The following is a 19213-nucleotide window of genomic DNA, read 5'->3' as shown; positions in this document are numbered from 1 at the left end:
TAATTTTCACTCAACCATAAACCTCACTGTCTGTTCTTGGGCCATTTGCTTCTTCTCAGGCTAACCTACTTTATAGAATTGTTGTAATTCATGCAGATTAAATGCATGGAGAGGCTGAATCATATATTCATCCCTGAGCAACAGAAAAAATAATCAGAATTATGAAAGGGTGTTTAGACACATACCCAAGCAGTTTTACATAGGATTAATAACAGTCAGATATAAACCTAGATAGAAACGGCAGGGAAGGAAGGACATAGAAGGGTATGGTCCTAAGGCCTGGATCCATCAAACATTTCACCTCTCTGCTCTTGCTGCAGCCCAAAATGTGGAGCTCTGGGGGCAGAAATCCTTCCTTCCATGGAAACACTCAGTTGGATCCAAGCCTAAGACCTGAGCCTGGTCCCGCAACCCTGAGTAGTGTTAAGTCTGCAGAGGCCATAATGCATCTGATGATGAAAGTTAGGGTTTACACACTACTATCTATTAGCCTGTCTATTACTATCTATCTATAAGATTTTTGGGCTTCAGTGTTACAATACAATATAAAGGGGCCTGAGGAACAATGGTAATGGGGCTGAGGAAGCTGACCAGTCTTTGGGGGACGCACTGAGGAAACTGACAAGTCCTCACAGCCAAAAGCAGAATTGGGGCAATTTTCTGATGCAGAAATAAAAAATAGACACCACTTCAGTTCAACTCCCTCAAAGAGTACAACTAAAGAAACAAAGCAGTATGGGGCCAGAACTGATGAATAAAGCAGATCCAATCCTCACAGGCTGAATACGCAGAAAGCCTAAAAGTTCACCATTCAGAAGATGAATTAAGGCTGAAAGTCAGCCCTCTTGGTTAGTCTGAACTGCATTAATGTAAACAACATTTGGCTACTGAACTTGAAGACTGGTACATGCAGGAACACTCAGCAAAGTTATAAATGATAGGCAAACATTGACAGCCTTAATATACAGAGATGGCCGATAAGACCAAAGTCTTTTTGTTTACTTTATACAGTATAGAACAGAGACTTTGAGGGAAGTCTAATTATTCATAAACTCAGCTGCAGTCTAATTTTATTAGAAATGTCATTAACTTGGATTACCCAAAATTCTAGTCAATGCACACAATGCAATTTTACATGATTTTAGTAGGCGCAAGACAGATTTGCTGAAGACCTAGCATAATGCTCAAAAATAAAGGTAAGCCAAGTTTGTAGCTTTTATGTTTACTGCTGTTTAGTTACTGCTATAATAGGAAGATGTGCTTCCTGCTGGGAGCTAGAACAGAAGAAAGAAGCAGACAAACGGGGGCTTATACTCAAACCAGGTTTTTGATACATACACTGGGTAAACTAACCAGAGTTTGTTGCACAAACTATGTCTTACTGTATTATCTATATGTAGACAGCATCCCACTAAAAGCTGGAGTTTTCAGAATATTTTCTCAGTTGCTCATCAGATTACAATATAGTTACTGTTAAAAGGAAAACCCATAAAAAGAATACATTTGGAAGATTTGTAGGCATAACTGCCCATGGCCACTCAGCACTTTATTGTGTCTCTACAGAAGCCACTTAGCACTGAAATGACATCAGGCCAACCATCTACTTTCAGCAGTATTAAACTACTAGGGAGAAGAGAGGCAAAAAGTAAGCCAATCTAGGCATTATCAAAAAGACAGAGTGCAGAATGCACCACCATGCCCCCCAGCTCCTTAATTTAGTGCCAACTGCATGCTCATCAGAAGCAAAACACAGAAAAGCAAGATGGTATTGACAGTCCATCTCAGTTTCTTATTCTTTTAGTAGAGGATAAGAATGCAGAAGTTTGAAGAAGCAAGCAGTTTCAGGGAACCCACTGCCCTCCTCCCCACAGAGTGCTTGTCCCTGCACTAGAATGGATGGGGGTGGGCAACTGGCTCCAGCATACTGAGGATTTCACCAGACATTACTAGACTGGCCTCTGGAGAAGGGGAGCCTGGAGTGAATCAACGCCTTTCCCATTAACACAATCCATGTGTCATACTCACGTCTGTCAGAGTTACCAAGCCACAGGAATTTCTAAAAGTCTTTGTCTGCTGGGAAAGGGGATGGGGCAGCAGCCAGCCCACCTCTCTCCAGGCTCACCTCTCCCAGCCATCTCATTCATCTCCCTCTGTCAGCAGACGGAGACATTAGCTCATCAGCAGCAATGCAATCCTCACCCTGGGGGCAGTGAGGCATTAGCCCAGAGAGTCTTCCTGTTTTGTTGACCCTGGAGGTAAAGCAAAACAGAAGTGCTATTGCACCAGTCAGCCAGCACAGAGGTGTGTTCAGAGCCATCCAGGACAGAACATTCAAACCTCAAGGCACAGGGCAACAGAAGGCCAAGTTAAAATTCCCATGTACAGTAATTCACATTAAGTAACTGGAATTGAGATGAACCAGGGAGCGTCTTCTCCAGTCTGCAAGGCTGTGTTCTAAAAACCATTTATGGCAGCCTAGTACAAGTAGACTCATGCAACAATCTGTTTTTCAAGCCCAGGCCCAGCATCAACTTGGTCAGGCATCTCAACTGGCAGGAGGCCTGCAGCCTGCCAAAGAAAGGTGAGCCCAGCTAGCAGGACCAGAAGGCGTGCAGGAGAGTCATACTTCACTTCAAGTGGGAGCCCCTACCTCAGGGAAATGGGAGAGGTTTCTAGAAGCCCCCTATAACAACACAGGAGCCATCAGAAAGGATTTCCCAGTGGAAGGGAGACTGGGAGGAAGTGGATTGCAACTCTGCCACAGGCCCCCTTTGAAGAAGAATGAAAGAAGGAGGATTGGCGGTCCCAAATATCGTTATATTATGAAGCAGTTGGTCTAGTTTGGATTACAGATTGGATTAAAACCCCTAAGGACAGACTAATACGATTAGAAGTGGCTGACTTGCCTGATGGGCTACATAATCACCTTTGGGTGAAAAGAAGAGCAAAGACACAACAAAAGGGTCATGTGATAAGAGATAGCCTGATTCAAATTTGGGATTCGGTCAGAATGAGAGTAAACCCTTCGATATCACCAATATTTTCACCAATTGATGCCTTTTGTGATAAGAATCAGAGCAAAGATAATGATTTTATAACTTATCAAGATATGATAAAATCTCAAGGAAAGATGGCAAAAAAATTGTGAGGGAAAGAAAATACAATGGGTGATATATTTTCAGGCAGTCTCCAGATTAAAAGAAGCCCTTAAGGATCACAGAGGTCAATAGAGGGATCTTACTGATTTTGAGAAGATAATAATGCCGAAAAAGAATCATATTTTTGGTCAAATTTACAAACTTTTACTTCAATATGATACAGAAACAGAACAAATTAAAATTTGTATGTTAAAATGGATGCAGAATTTTGGAGAAAGTATAACATTTCAACAATGGGAAAATGTATGGACTAAAGGCATAAAATTTATGGCAAGCCAAACACTTAAGAAAAATAAGTTGTTTTTAGACGGTATATTATGCCAAAAGATATTGAAAAAACAGACAAGAAATATGTAGGATCATGCTGGAAGTAGATGGTTCCTTCTTTCATATGTGGTAGACATGTAAAAAAAGTTTTAAAACTCTGGAAAGATATACATGCTGAGATTCACACAAAGGCTTGGTATGCATCTCCTTCCCAAGGCACAAAGAAACCTAGATCCACAACAGTCCAGAACAAGCAAACCAATTTGTGTGCTCTCTCTAAATCACCCATAGCTCCAGTGCTTGTTATTAGTAAGAAACAGGTCTCTAGTGTCTCAAGGCAACTCTTCTGGATATCCCCTCAGTAACCCTTTTCCTTGTAACACTTTTTTTGCCTGACAGCTTGGGAAGGAAGTTACCTCACTGTAAACTAATGTCTGGTACTTGCAACACAAGACCTGAAGCAGGCCTTCAGGCGCCTTCCCTCACTTTCCTCTTTCTACATCTCAGCTAATCCCTCCCCACCTCCCCCAGAAGTCAGGAAGGCCAAAACATTCTGCACCTAAGGTAAGAGCACAGAAGCATAGATACACAGCTGTCTTGTACCATCCCTACTCTTCAGGGATGAAGAGCTCCTGACATTTGAAGGACGCCCAAGTATTTCTCCAAGTCTAACTCAGCATGAACATAAAAGGACTGAACATCTGGTATTAGATCACAGAGAAACTTAGAAGCTGCCAAATCTTTGTGCAAAGCCCAGCAGCAACCCTTACTTTCTTGACACAGACATGGGATGGAAAATCTAGGCTTTATACCACACACGATAACATGCTACAAGAAAACCAGATGAAATGCTGAGGTAGGATGCTTCTAGTAGAGCTGGAAAAAATACATACCGTAGGCTTAACATAGGGAGAAAGTAGAAAGAGGCTATGTCAAAGTGCTTTCTGTTCTGTAGCAGAAGCAGCAACCTTCAGGGTAAACTATTATTCCTAGCGACATACAGAGTTCATAGTCAACTCACAGTAATTGCTATGAAAAAGGAGACAGAAGAGCATCCTGATATAAGTTCCTGCAGTACAAGGGGCAATGATACAGGGTAAGTTTCTCTGGAGGAAAGAGTATTTCATATTTTATATCACTTTCATATCACTTCTGAGGAACTTGCTATGGCCAATAGTAATCCCAAGATTACTATGTCACACAACTGTTTTCTATAGAAATCGACTGTCAAAGACATTTACACATTGAAAGGGGGGGGGAATATTTGAAACTTGTGGAATTACAGGCCCTGGAAAAACAGAGGTTTGATCCTTCAAATCAGAGTCAGCAAGGGCAGAAGTTGATGGACACCATCTAGCACACACACACGCGCACACACACACACAAACGGCTGCATTCAAGTCATATTATCAGGCAATCCTGACAGATCCTGCCCACTGGGTACAATGTGGCCATCCAATCAAATGTGTCACCCTAACCCACCCCTGTGGTCTTTGAGGCAGATGATTCCAGCCATAGAATGGAAGCCAAGGAAAGGGGGGGGGGGGGTAAATCTAGAAATTAACGGGAAAGTCATTCCTTCGCTCAGGATGAAAACAGGATTTCTGATCAAGCTAAATAGTTCCATAAGGAAGGAGAATTGCTGCTATACTAGAACAGCAAATGGACTCACAAACAATGTGCCTGAGGATAAGACAATTTATATACTCCAAGGGCTGAACTACAGGAGAGGAAATGGGTTTCCCTGACAGCCCATCACACCAGGTTGGGCAGCATAACAAATCCAGGATCAGACTACACCCTTATTTTCTGGTACAGTTAGATCTGCTCTCTCTTCCCCACTTCCTTCCTCCTCATTACTCATTGAGCAAAACTAAAAACTACCAGCCCCTTGGGGCCAAGCATTTAACCAGGCTACACAGGAAGTTCAGGGCTCCAATCTCTTGCCCCTGTGATAGCATATTCCCAGCCATGCCACTTTGCCGAGGGCCCCTCTATCTCCCATATAGGAAAATCAGGGAGGTCAATGTTCCTTCTGGGAACAGGCACTTCCCCACTTCCTGTCTGTAGTAAGTTTCAGTCCTGAAGCCAACTACATCAAACAGGATCTGGTTTTCACCAAGGGAGGGAAGCGGCTTCCTTCCTTCACTCTCCACCCTCCAGCATTCCCTTTCTTAACAACCTCACATTTCATATTATTCCTTCCATGACCTTCCCAATACAAATGTCATCAAAACCCAGGGAGTCCCACACCTGCTTACTGCAGCTCAGCCAGAAATCTGAGCCAGCACTCTGCAAACACACTCCACTTTTCCTCTGTGAAGAAGTCATGATACAACTACTGCAATGTTACTAACTCTAAACAGGAACAATTCACAAGTTATTTTAAGTGTTTTTTAAAAAACTAATCTTATTTGATAGTTTCAATGCAGTCCTCTGCACCTTCTACTAGCATGCCACAGAAGTACATAAATTGATGTCTGGTGGAGAATTTGGCCTGCCAAAAGTTCAGTTCTCTCCTTCTATTTATTTAAAAGAGACAGGGATCTAGTTTTTATTATGTCAGCTAAGCAAACCCATTTTATTTTGAAAAAATGAAAAACAGAAGAACTAAAAAAATTCAATTCAGCAACTAGGGAGAACTTAGATCATTCAAAGACCAATGAATGACAGCTTTGTACCCAGTTCACAGGCCACCTGGCAAGTTCGCCCCAAGTACAGCCATGCCACAGCATGACGTACACTCTTTCAACCTGGCCAATGGGCTTCCTTGGACAAGGCCCACCTTGGCCCTTCCCTTTTTGACAGCAAAGGGTGTATTTTTATCCTGTTCCTCACCTGACCTCAGCAGTTCTCCTTGGTTTTCAGATCTCAGTCTTGGGACAGCTGAACCAGCTGGACATAAATCACTCCACCTGCTGATTTCCATCACTACTTCATCCTTCTGCAAGGGCAGGCACCAGAGTGCCTCCTATGCCCCCTCTCTCTTGACGGTTTCCCTAAGGATCTTCCAATAATATACCCTACCTGTGAGGCCACAGGCAACAGGCACATAAAGTAGGTCATTTGGCTATACTAGGCAGAGCTAGGAACCAGAGCAAGGAAATGACTTCGGTTATCAGAGCTCTGGTTGATGGCATACCCTCTTCCTAGCAATGTGGAAATAAAATCAAAGAACGAGTGCCTTGAATGGTACAGGAATTGCAGAACCACTCTTCTAACCCAGGTAAGCAACAGCAGCCTCTGTTTCGTTATTGTATCACACATACACCAGACATTTCACCCGCTTGCCAATGTATGACTCATACAACATCTTTCTGCTATGTAGGAGAGCTATGCAGAAATCACAAGTTCAGAATGAGCTAGAGGATGCCTGGAAATGCAAAGTGGATAAAGTCCATGAACCATTAATTCTGATATGCCAAGGTAAGGTACCAATAGTGTCTTCTCTACTATAAGCCATCAACATTTGCTTCGAACCCACCATGCAGAACTAAAAGGCTAGGCAAGTGTAAAGCTCCTACTACAGCCTCCTCCAGGAATTCAAGAGAATGTTCTAGATAATGACACACAAAGTGCTAATTGAAAATTCTTCTTCTGGTAATCTGAGTTCACTGTCTGGAATACGGGCACCAACAATACCTCCGAGTGCTCCTGCACAGAGAATTATCACATCTGTTTACTGTAAAGCCCTAGTTTTGCCAGATCTGCTTGAGAAAGTTGTGAAGGAGACAGACTTTAGTAGTCCATTGCTGCTGGATTTCTACAGCTGCAACTCCCCCTTTTTTGCTTCTGGATTCACAATTAGAGTTAAAGGTATCAAAAGGCTGGAGTTGACCAAAAGGTCACAAGCTGTTGATCCTTGTTAGACCTTACACAGACTTCTGACAACGAAATATAGAAATGATGAGCCACTTCATCTACTGCACTGTTCTGCATTACAGTGGCACAAGAAACCCCGTTTTTAAACAAACTGGCACAAAGAAGCTGTGAGCCTACAGGAGTTCAGACACCCACACCACTTAAGTCCTCAAAAGGGTTACTGGGATGCAACAACCAACCAGAAATCAGACAAAAGCCTTGCACACAGGACGGTGAAAACGGAGCAGCAAGCACTACCAGTGTTCCTTTGCTACCCTAGCAGCCAAGGTACCATACTCCAGGAAGCATAGGCTTGGAGTCAGAGTCAAATGCTGATTCAGTAGTAACAAAGTTGTGACAGTACTGTTAATATGATGATAACAAAGACAGTGTATAACCCCCCCACACCAAAAAAAACAGGGGTGGGGCTGTGCTTTTGGCTTTTTTGTACTAGGAGGTACAGAAGATCTGGCTCCAGCAAATGGAACAGGCCAAAGCAGTAAGAAAAGTTCTCTGGGCAGATGACAATATCTTTCGAAATACCAAGTAAAATAAGGCTTGCCCATAATTCTGAGTATGTTTACCTGTCTTTTAAAAAAAGGCAATAGGAAGCAGATGGGAAATCCATCCCTAGTCATTTGAAAATAATGTGATCCCATAATTTTCAGTCATCTTTACTTTTTCACGTTATGATGCTGTTACACCAGTTAACATGGGACTGACACAGACACATAGCAAGGCAAAGTAGTGTTAGTGAAAGACCAGGCTTTACAAATATCTCACTTCAGAATCATACATATACAAAGAGCTTTTCTATAGGCTCCTTCAGGACCACTTTAAGGTATACCAGCTGAAGCCCTCATTAGCACAGTATGGGGAGGGCTAGGCTAGAACCATTCATACCAATGTGTTAAATATTTGTTTGTAGGGAATTTGAACATGGGAAGAATTAAACAGGTGAACCACCACCTCATTCTGTGCAGTCTAAAGATGTGCAGCCCATACCACCACCTTGTTCTGCAGCATATCTAGACGAGATCTTTGACTTGAAGCTGGTCACTTGCTTGGTCATCTGTAGAAGTGAGTATCAGCTGCAGGCTCCATGTGACCAGACACATTTCCTTATGCTACATTTTGCATCATTTAGCCTTCCATTCTTAAAGGGCTATTGGTTCATACAAGTTTTAAGGCAGACAGAGGCCAAATATATATGACTATTTATGAGTTAGTAACTTATTGCAGTGTGTACATACAATTACATGGGAGCCAGTGGTCTTATCCTTCTCCCACATAGTTAAGAAAATTTTACCGCTTCCCAACATTTCTAAACAAGTACAATAATATGGAAAATCCTCCCCCCCCCATAACTTTAGTGAATGAACAAATACTAGCTTGCCATATGATTGTGAACTAACTTGCCAGAATAAGTTACCTCTTGATAAATGGCTACCTACATTCATCCAATTAGAGTTCAGGCTTCGTAGCATAGGCTTGTTAACCCAGAGCTGGACCACAGGAGCGGCACAAAAGGTTTCTCAAATTCTTACCCAGCCTTAAAGACCATATTCCAACTCTTGGAGCCCCATTTTCAGTCCACCAGAAAAAACGTATCTTGCAGTTAACATGTTACACATATTGGCATGTATCTACCTTAGGGTAGAGGCATTTCCTCCAGTCTAAAGAGCCTTTCCCCCATGCTTAAGTGGCTCTTGCACTGGAGGAGCAGCCACTTAATTTGGAGAAAGGCTCCTCAGGATAAAAGAAGACTTGAAACTTTGCTGAGCTGAGCAGTAGAATACATGCCATAAAGCTTTGTTCTGGTTGTAAACCTGGAGTGGGGTAAGGAACAGAGAGGTTAGTATGTGGTTTGGTATTCTTTTCACATTTTTCTCCCATCAACTGGAATTTAGCCTGAGAAAGGAAAGTTAGAATTCACAGCATTGAGAAGATAAGGCCCACAAGATCCCCCAACTGTGAACATCATCTAGGCCTCCTCTGATTTTTAGGTATTTGCCAGCAGCTGCCTATATAGTTTTTGTTAGTTTGTTGCAAAAAATATATGGATTAAAAATATTTGGATGCATACGTTTAAAAATTATGGCAACCATTATCTGGATTGTGTAACAGATTCCAAAATGGTATATTGGAGGTTTCTAAAAGCCAGCCCTAATGGGAGGTCTGAGAGTGGCACTCCGGCATTCCTGAACATAAAGCCAAGGGAATGTTCAATTTTAGAGTGTATATGTTTATTTATTTTTATTTATTTAACTTACAGTCCACCCTCCTCGCAAATGTGTGCGTTGGGCGGTTGCAGTCCCATTTATATGCAGGATCCATATGTATTCAACTTCATGTTTGCTTTCGATGCAAGACCTTTCATATTATTAAAAAGAGACATAAGACTTTGCTTCAAACGTCTGGACAGAAGTTCCACAGTCCCCTTTCCAACTAAATGTTCTACCCCTCCCCTAACAAGTCAGTCTTTTTCCCCCTACATCTTGTACTTTGTGAGTCTTACATCATTGGACCTATAATATCTTAATACTTGCAGATTATTTTAGCAAAAGATAAACTGTGCTACTTCACAATCCCTACACTCTCCTCACACTTACCCTCTCCCCCCCCAAACATATTAGATAAATTCTCAAGAGCTGTATTTGTGCAAGTTCAGCAGTAAAGGGGAAAGTAAAATCCCAAGCCAACATTCCAGAAAGTGCATACCTACAGGAAACATACAGATTTGTTCTAGGACAGTAAAGGTAAAACTAAAATAAGGTGAAATGTGGCAGCTGTGAATGCACACTAAGCTGCCATCACAACAGGACAGATTAGCTAGGCTTCCTTTCACTAATCATTGCAGCAAGTGCTGCACACCACTCTCACTGGAGCCATTACCAACCCTGGCAGACTCGCCGAGGAGGAGAGAGCCAAACCACAGAGTACAGGACTGGCAAATCCATCTGCAGCTACCCAAGCAGCAGTGCCTCAGACTAAGCAACAAACATTCACCACACCCAGCCATAATGCCCACTGACCAACACAACTCGTTACGTAGAGTGCAGGAAGGGAAGGGTTCCCAAGGCCTGACCACAAAAGAACTCTTCTATACAGCTTTAAAGAGATAGGCTGTAGCATGCTAGTGCAAGGCAAAGGGGGCTGCTGCTCGAGTCTGGCACGTTGGTGGGAGGCACTAGCTGGGGTCTCTCTGTAGCTAGGCTCTCTCCTGTCTAGGCAGGGGCTTTTGTTAAGAGATGGCCATGAGCCAAGAGAAACTTGGGAGGGGGAAAAAAACACAAAATCTGAACAAATAACAGAGGCTGTCTCAACACAAAGCCCTCCAAGCAGGAAAGCAGAGTGTCCCCAGAGATGGGCTGGAAGAACAGCCATGGAGCAATGGAGCAGCAGAGACTGTAAATAGACCCTCCCTCATTGCACAAAGTGAGATAGGAAACCAGTAAGGCAAGACGGTGGTGCAAAATCTGTGGAGCACTAGGAAGGCATTTAAGTGGGGGCTGAGATGTTTGGCTTTGGAGTGGGGGGGGGGGCTTCACTGTGCCTTTCCCAGCCCTTGGGGCTTCTCACTTATAGAAAAACAGTCTGCTTTGCCAAGCGGCTGCAAACGTCAGCAGCGGCTGCACTCAGCATTCCAAGGCTTATAAGGCAATTCCAAACCGAGGAGGAGTTGTCTGCAAGCCATCCAGTGACAGCTTCATGAGCACCCAGCAAACCTAGAGGGCACTGTCAGGTCAGGAATTACAGTTCTAGGCTACAAAAGGAGCTCCTTTGAACCCAGAAAATAAGTCTGATGCATACCAGCAAAGAAGAAGGGGAAGCTGTAAGACTGAAACACCAAGGGGTAATTTTAGTAATTATCATTAAAGAACTTCATGTTCATCCTCATGCTCCTATATTACAGATGCGAAGTGGAGGCTGATCTAGTGACAAGGCTAAAGCTTCCCTCAGCTTTGAACCTGAGGAAACCCTCCCCACCTCCCCAGGATGGCTCATGACCTTAAACACCATGTTAATAGTGAATTAAGCCTCATTTGCCACACAAGAAGCTCAAGAAATCAGCTCTTAAGGGCCGTCTGGTGGAAGACATCAAGAAGATAAATGGCAAGTGCTGGCACACACTAGTGATTCGACCTGGACACATGCCCTTTCTTCCTCAGAACAGACTGCGGGTGGTTTTCCCAGCAACAGCTAAACCCAGGGTGGGGATAAAGATATCAGCCAGAGACTGAGGGGTTTTCCACAAGGGTTTTTTCCATTGGTTCTTTCTGGACCCATGTTGCTTTGATTTATCCCTTAAGTTCCAAACACACTTTTTTGGCTTTAATTTTCACTTTGGTCTCCCCTGCCCCAGTTTTATTCCCCTGGTTCTTTTAAGACCACATTTACCCGATCTTTTTTCTGGAAGCCATTTTTTCCCCCTCATGTGTAATGTTTCTTTTGACTTTGATTGTTCCACTACTCGAACCCACTTCTAACCCACTTTTCAATTACCGGATATTTGTCATTGTCATACTAGTCCTCCCCCACCTTCCTCCCCCCCCTCGTTTTGTTTTATATAAAATCATCATTTTCTTATTGTTATATCAACCTACCGTTATACTAGTAAATGCAGCATATTCTCTGAATTTTCAGCTTTCATTTTTTAAAAAAATAAATCTCTAGCTCCTTCCACTGCAGAGATATGCTTCTTCCTTAGATCTCTGCAGGGGAAGGGACGAGAAAATGAAATCTGCTGCATCTATTCTTACAAAAATAGGTTGATATAACAATATGGAAATGATTATTTTTAAAAAATGCAAAAGCCCTGGTGGCCATGGAGAGCGGGGGTAGCCACTTTGGGTGCCAAAAAAGTCTGAAAAGCATACAGCCACTGCTGTCCCAGGCTCCATCCCAACAGAAGTCTGTTTCCCCTGCAGCAGCCAGCCTCCACCTCCTTGCTCTGGGTCAGCCCAGGTGGCCCTGTTTGGTTTGAACTACAGGGGGGGGCAGGGGCTTAGGTATGGTTGGCGAAGCTGTTCCCTTTTTAGGCTTCCCTATGCAAAGACTTTCCTGCGTGTTCATTAAAAAAAAATTTAGCCCTTATACTGATATAGTGACATAAGCTTGCACAAAAAAATAAAACCGTGTGCGGGTGATATGACCTCACTGATGATGCCACTAATGACAGCAGCACCTTCTCTTGAAAATTCTGATTATTCAAGGCATGTGCAGAACAAAATAAACCAACTCCACAAATGTAAAAATGTTGAGGGAGGGCAAATGTGAGGAAGAACTATACCCAAACTGCTTCCAATGCTTGGAGATTGACTGCTCAGAAAATCAGAAATAAATTGAGTGTGCAGAAAAACCCTGAGCTAGAAGGCAATCCTGTATTTTCCAGACTCACCACCAACACTGCCATATGCAAAAGAGGGACTTTAAAGAAAGCATCCCTGGCAGCACCACTGTTTGATTAGGTGCCAACACAACCCTATGCCAACAAAGAGTCAAAGCCAGCTTGCTGTCCTATGGAAGCTACACTCCCTGGCATCACATTTGAAAGAACAGGAACATGTATTCATATTACCACAATTCCTTCCTGTGGAGAGCTATCTCCATCCAGCCACAAGCAAGAGCCACTACCACAGGATCCAAAAATAAAGTGCAGGAGCCTCAAGAACATGGTATCAAGTGACAGTCTGTTGCTCAGAGCTCCTCCATTACATCATGAGAGCAGGGAAGATTGGCAGCACCTTGGGCAAAGCCCTTCTCTTATGACACTGACACCAGCACAGAGCCAAGCACTAAGAAATGCCTGCAGTGGAAGTTGTGCAGCGTAACAGACCTCTATGACTGCCCAGCACCGTTGCTCATGGGGGCTTAGAAGCAGAGAACAGGTCCTTGGAAAAGGGACTTCAGATAGCTACTCACCCGAGAGATGGATAAGGGCATGTTAAAGTCCTTGCCACCCTGCAGCCGGAACCCCCAAGGTGCTGGTCCATCCAGCACCACCTTGTATGAATCCATGTCACTCATATCTGGGGAGGGGAAAAAAAGAGATTCTTAAGTAAAAGAGTTAGGACAAGGGGCAGCTGTTGAGGATGGCAACTGAAGAGTAAGAGATGCCTCCCATAAATAAGAGGTTCCAGCGCCAAACTATGAGGCAAGGGGAAGTGCAAGCTCCTTCCCCAAACCACAAAGCGCAATGTATGTGCACATCAGGGCACATCTTCCTCCCCCACACTTCAAGTGCTTCCTTCAATTTTCTGCAGCAATGCCTTCAGCTTTTTCTTCTTCCATCTTTAGAGTAAGCATTCAGAAGTTTTCCTCAGCAGCAACATACGAGAAAGGAGGCAGAGGAAGCACACAGAGATGCTGAGAGGAAGACTTATCTCCTCAGCCTCCCAAGGTCTCTCACCCTACCATTATCACAGCAAAGCCTGTGCGGCAACATCCACCAAATCAAAAGACCACTATATCTGGGAGTACAGAGTAAAATTCATATTCTCTGCAGGTTTACATGTCATATGAAAAGTCTTATTTTAAATAAAATTTATCTTTTTTGGTAACTGGGCTCAAGTCAATAAAAGCAACTAGAGTAGTTATGTGAAATGGCTTGCCACATGTCTAGGCACTAGAATGTTCGTGGGTGGCAAATATATTCATGTAACCTATGCAAATCAGTGTTGCTTCAAAACAGAAGCACCACTAACACTGATTTTACATCTCCACAGCTAAAAATCAGATCGCATGAGGGCCTGAACAGATAAAATACTAAAACAGGGTTAACATACCTGTAACTTATGTTCATCGAGTTCTTCTGTGCTGACACACATGGGGACTGCGCAGGCGCAGGCCAGCTGCCGGAGAATTTTCTAGCAACAACAAGTCCGGGAATGAACCGTTAATCAGCAATTGAGTAGTAAAATGTTCTATTTTATATAAGTGCAAAGTGCAAAAGTGCAAAAGGTGTCTTAATAAATATGCGATTCTAATAAATACAATAAATACAAATACAAATACAATTAATCCAAGTCCTATTTCTATGTCCAAGTCGTTGTGGTGAACGCTTGTATCCAGCAGAGCTGTAACGCCGCAATGGGCTCACTCCTAAAAGTCACAGAGTTGAAGAGAAGGTGATTCCAGTCCAATCCAAACTATGATAATCTTATTCAAAAATGTGCCGACGGGATTATGCGGGCATCCTATACAATTCCCGTTTCGTGTATTGCACACTTCCTCTGGGCACAATTAAAGATGGACTGTAATAAAAATACATCTATATGAATATATAATATATAATATAATAACCATCATTACTCAATGCATGCATACAGCATATACTCACAAATCACCCTTGTGCCAATTGCTCTAAAAGTGACTGCCAACAATGTTCCTTGTATCAATCCATAACAATCATATAGCAAGTGACATGGACATAAAACATACAGGAAAGGGCGTGCTTAAATATACAAGCTCCAACAGATCAATTAATCATATGACGGACCCTTAAAGTACAACACTACTTTTAAGGTTACATAGTGCTATATCAGTACAACAAATACATATCAACACACAAAGGGAAGATGGAGAACCTGAAGAACCAAACTGTATTTTTAGCCCAAAAAACATGAGTAGTCTATTTCATTGTTAAGACCCGTAGGGGCAAGACTCTGAAGCCTGAAAATCCACCTCGTCTCTAACTGCAGCAGCCTCCTGGGGCCATCTTCAGGGATAGGTTCCTGAATTGAATCTACCACAGTGATTTTAAGGTCGCCCAGGGTATGATGACAATCCCAGTAGTGTGAGACCAGCGGCGCCTCTTTAACTTTGTTTTTTATTCTGGAGACATGTTCCTGGATTCTAGTCCTGAGGGGACGGGTGGTATTACCCACATAGTATAGTGGGCAGCTACATTGAATGACATACACAACGTTAGACGATTTACATGTAGTGAACCCCCTTGGTATTTCACGTCTATCCGGAAACATGTCCAAAAATTTAATCATATAGGAACATACATTACAGTCTCCACATCGAAAGTGGCCTCTAGGAGCTGGTCTAGTTTGCCTTTGGGCGGAGGTCTCCGGAGAAAATTCAGACCGAGTAAGTATGTCTTTAAGGGATCTAGTTCTACGGAGTCCGATGGCGGGGCTACCCTCACACCCAGGGATGTTATCAATTAAATGCCAGTGTTTCCGAATAATTCGACATATGGGGGCGGACAATGGGGTATAATCCAAAGCCCATTTCAAACGATTATTATTACTACGGGCTTTGGGGGCCAGTAAATCCTCTCGTGGCGTGACAACAGCCCTATTTTCAGCCGAGGCGATAGCTGACCGGGGGTATCCTCTACTAGAAAAAGCCTTTCCTAGTTTGATACAGTTAGCCCTAAAGTCTCCTTCGTGGGAAGAGTTGCGTTTGAGCCGCAGGAATTGGCCCACTGGAATATTATATCTAAGGCGTTGTGGATGGAATGAGGAAAAATGGAGGTACGAGCATCTGTCTGTGCTCTTTTTAAAGGGCCGTACACCTAATTGACCATCACTAGATTTATAAATGGTAACATCCAGGTAGTTAATGCAATCATTACTACCTTGCCACGTAAATTTAATGTCTGGGCTGATGGTATTTACCCAAAGTCCAAACTGTTCTGCAGCCTCCCGTGTTTTAATCAGGGCAATGGCATCATCTATGTATCGGCGGTAATACACAATGGATTCTCTATAAGGATTATTCTCTCTATTTAGAATGTAATCCGTCTCTAGTTGGGCCATAAATAGGTTGGCGATGGAGGGGGCGGCCGCGCACCCCATCGCCACACCTTTAATTTGGTAGTAGAATTCGCCATTGAATTTAAAATAATTACGCTCCAATATTACATCCAAGATATTGAGCAGAAATGGAGTGGACGGACTCTGCGATGCTCTAGTGAGTAGAGCTGTTTCCACCACCATTCTAGCCCCCTCATGGGGAATCGATGTATATAAAGACACTACATCAAGTGTCATCAGGTAAGCAGAGTCAGGGAGCACTAAACTCTCCACGGAGGCAATGAGCTGCATGGTATCACGTAAATATGCCTCCGTGCGACCCACAAGTGGCTGCAGAAAATTATCTAAATAAATAGAGAGGGGTTCCAATACCGAGTTGCTGCCTGAAATTATCGGCCTTCCAGGAGGCGGTCTGCCTCCTTTGTGTATTTTTGGAAGCAGATAAAACACTGGGGTGCGGGGACACTTGTTCTGCAGTCCCTCATGGGTTTTGTTGTCAATTTCATTATATATCAAACCCTCATCTAAGACAATCCTAATAATTCTTCGAATCTGGGGCAGCGGGTCCCTCCCGATTTTCTTATAGTCGGAGGCAACTGAAAGCTGTCTGGTTGCCTCTTGGAGGTAGTGAATAGTATCTTGTATCACTATACCCCCGCCCTTGTCGGCAGATTTAATAATGATATTAGGATCCCTTTTCAAAGAATTGAGTGCCTCCCATTCACCTCGGTCTAAATTGTACCTATGCGCTCTCCTCTGCCTTTCCAAATGTTCAATGTCCCTAAGTACCACCCTTTCAAAACAATCTATTGAAGAGTCCACCACTGGGGGACAAAACGTGGATTTCTGTCTGATATTGATGTCCGGAGCTGCATTAGTGGAGTTACCAAAAAACTTTTTTAATTTTATAAGTCTAAGCAATTTATACACATCTAGTCTAGTGTCAAAAGGTTTATAACTAGGTGTAGGCACAAATCCAAAGCCCTTATTAAGTACACTTCTCTCTATCGGGGTAAGTTGTCTCGAGGACAGATTGAACACTAAGTCCTCGGTTTGTATGGTCTCCTCGAGCGTGGCGGACCTTTCCCTAAAAAATTATTATTCCGATTGCCTCTAAAGGGATAAGAGACATTGCGGCTCCGCAAACTTTTTGTACTAGTTCCCTCGTCACCGGAAGTATCCGTTTCTGAGGGCTCTGTAGTTTCAAAGTCCGATCCAGTCTGAAGATTCCTCGCCCAGGAAACCCTCTTACGTGGTCTAACGTTAAAGTCTTCTTTCCATGTATAAATCCTACCCGATGTGTAATCTTTCCTGTCCCTCTCAAATTTCCTCAATTTTATTTCTTTCAGCTTTTCTTTACTTTCCTTAATATTGCGGTCTAGCTCCACCTTATTGGCTTCAAATTCCTCCATTGTCAATTTCCCTTTTAGCTGTTCCTCTAACCTCGTAATTTCTGCTGTGATCCTATCCGCCTCCATGTTGGATGTCCTAATCAACAACAACATTAAATCAAAGGAACATTTATTAAGTATGGCCACCCAACGTTGTGTGAACTCATCATTATCCTTAAACATTCCAGGCGGCTTATGGATGCGTAAGCCTCTCGGAATGAATTTGTTCACTGAATAGTCCGTCAGAGATGCCGCGTTAAGTAACATGCGACATTTTTTGGTTTCTAGCTGCTCAAGGGTCGTCCAGTCCTCCATCGGTATAGGTGTTGTACTCCCCAATAAGGACTTATTAACAGCCAAAATGGAGTCCCTTTCCTCCGTAGAATAGGCAAAACATTCTGCCAAATCAGACATAGTTCCCTATTAACAAAGTGTTAGATCAAACCGACAGGGAAAAGCCCGGATAGTGGTAGCTAGCAACAACAAGTCCGGGAATGAACCGTTAATCAGCAATTGAGTAGTAAAATGTTCTATTTTATATAAGTGCAAAGTGCAAAAGTGCAAAAGGTGTCTTAATAAATATGCGATTCTAATAAATACAATAAATACAAATACAAATACAATTAATCCAAGTCCTATTTCTATGTCCAAGTCGTTGTGGTGAACGCTTGTATCCAGCAGAGCTGTAACGCCGCAATGGGCTCACTCCTAAAAGTCACAGAGTTGAAGAGAAGGTGATTCCAGTCCAATCCAAACTATGATAATCTTATTCAAAAATGTGCCGACGGGATTATGCGGGCATCCTATACAATTCCCGTTTCGTGTATTGCACACTTCCTCTGGGCACAATTAAAGATGGACTGTAATAAAAATACATCTATATGAATATATAATATATAATATAATAACCATCATTACTCAATGCATGCATACAGCATATACTCACAAATCACCCTTGTGCCAATTGCTCTAAAAGTGACTGCCAACAATGTTCCTTGTATCAATCCATAACAATCATATAGCAAGTGACATGGACATAAAACATACAGGAAAGGGCGTGCTTAAATATACAAGCTCCAACAGATCAATTAATCATATGACGGACCCTTAAAGTACAACACTACTTTTAAGGTTACATAGTGCTATATCAGTACAACAAATACATATCAACACACAAAGGGAAGATGGAGAACCTGAAGAACCAAACTGTATTTTTAGCCCAAAAAACATGAGTAGTCTATTTCATTGTTAAGACCCGTAGGGGCAAGACTCTGAAGCCTGAAAATCCACCTCGTCTCTAACTGCAGCAGCCTCCTGGGGCCATCTTCAGGGATAGGTTCCTGAATTGAATCTACCACAGTGATTTTAAGGTCGCCCAGGGTATGATGACAATCCCAGTAGTGTGAGACCAGCGGCGCCTCTTTAACTTTGTTTTTTATTCTGGAGACATGTTCCTGGATTCTAGTCCTGAGGGGACGGGTGGTATTACCCACATAGTATAGTGGGCAGCTACATTGAATGACATACACAACGTTAGACGATTTACATGTAGTGAACCCCCTTGGTATTTCACGTCTATCCGGAAACATGTCCAAAAATTTAATCATATAGGAACATACATTACAGTCTCCACATCGAAAGTGGCCTCTAGGAGCTGGTCTAGTTTGCCTTTGGGCGGAGGTCTCCGGAGAAAATTCAGACCGAGTAAGTATGTCTTTAAGGGATCTAGTTCTACGGAGTCCGATGGCGGGGCTACCCTCACACC

The 19213-nt window shown here is 42.9% G+C and overlaps 1 protein-coding gene across 3 annotated transcripts in view; it reads right to left on the bottom strand.

Annotated features, from left to right (window-relative positions):
* Positions 1–19213, bottom strand: part of PDLIM7 (PDZ and LIM domain 7) — a 64141-nt gene that overhangs the window by 24835 nt on the left and 20093 nt on the right. For all 3 annotated transcript variants that reach the window (XM_054978628.1, XM_054978631.1, XM_054978630.1), the window contains exon 2: positions 13212–13318. In XM_054978628.1, coding sequence (XP_054834603.1) covers positions 13212–13316 — 105 coding nt within the window. In that variant the 5' untranslated portion in view covers positions 13317–13318. The remainder of the gene's footprint in view (positions 1–13211; positions 13319–19213) is intronic.

Source organism: Eublepharis macularius, chromosome 4 (assembly GCF_028583425.1).
Source record: "Eublepharis macularius isolate TG4126 chromosome 4, MPM_Emac_v1.0, whole genome shotgun sequence".
NCBI lineage: Eukaryota > Metazoa > Chordata > Lepidosauria > Squamata > Eublepharidae > Eublepharis > Eublepharis macularius.
The sequence above is the reverse complement of the archived record's forward strand: the minus strand, read 5'-3'. Positions and strand labels throughout refer to the sequence as shown.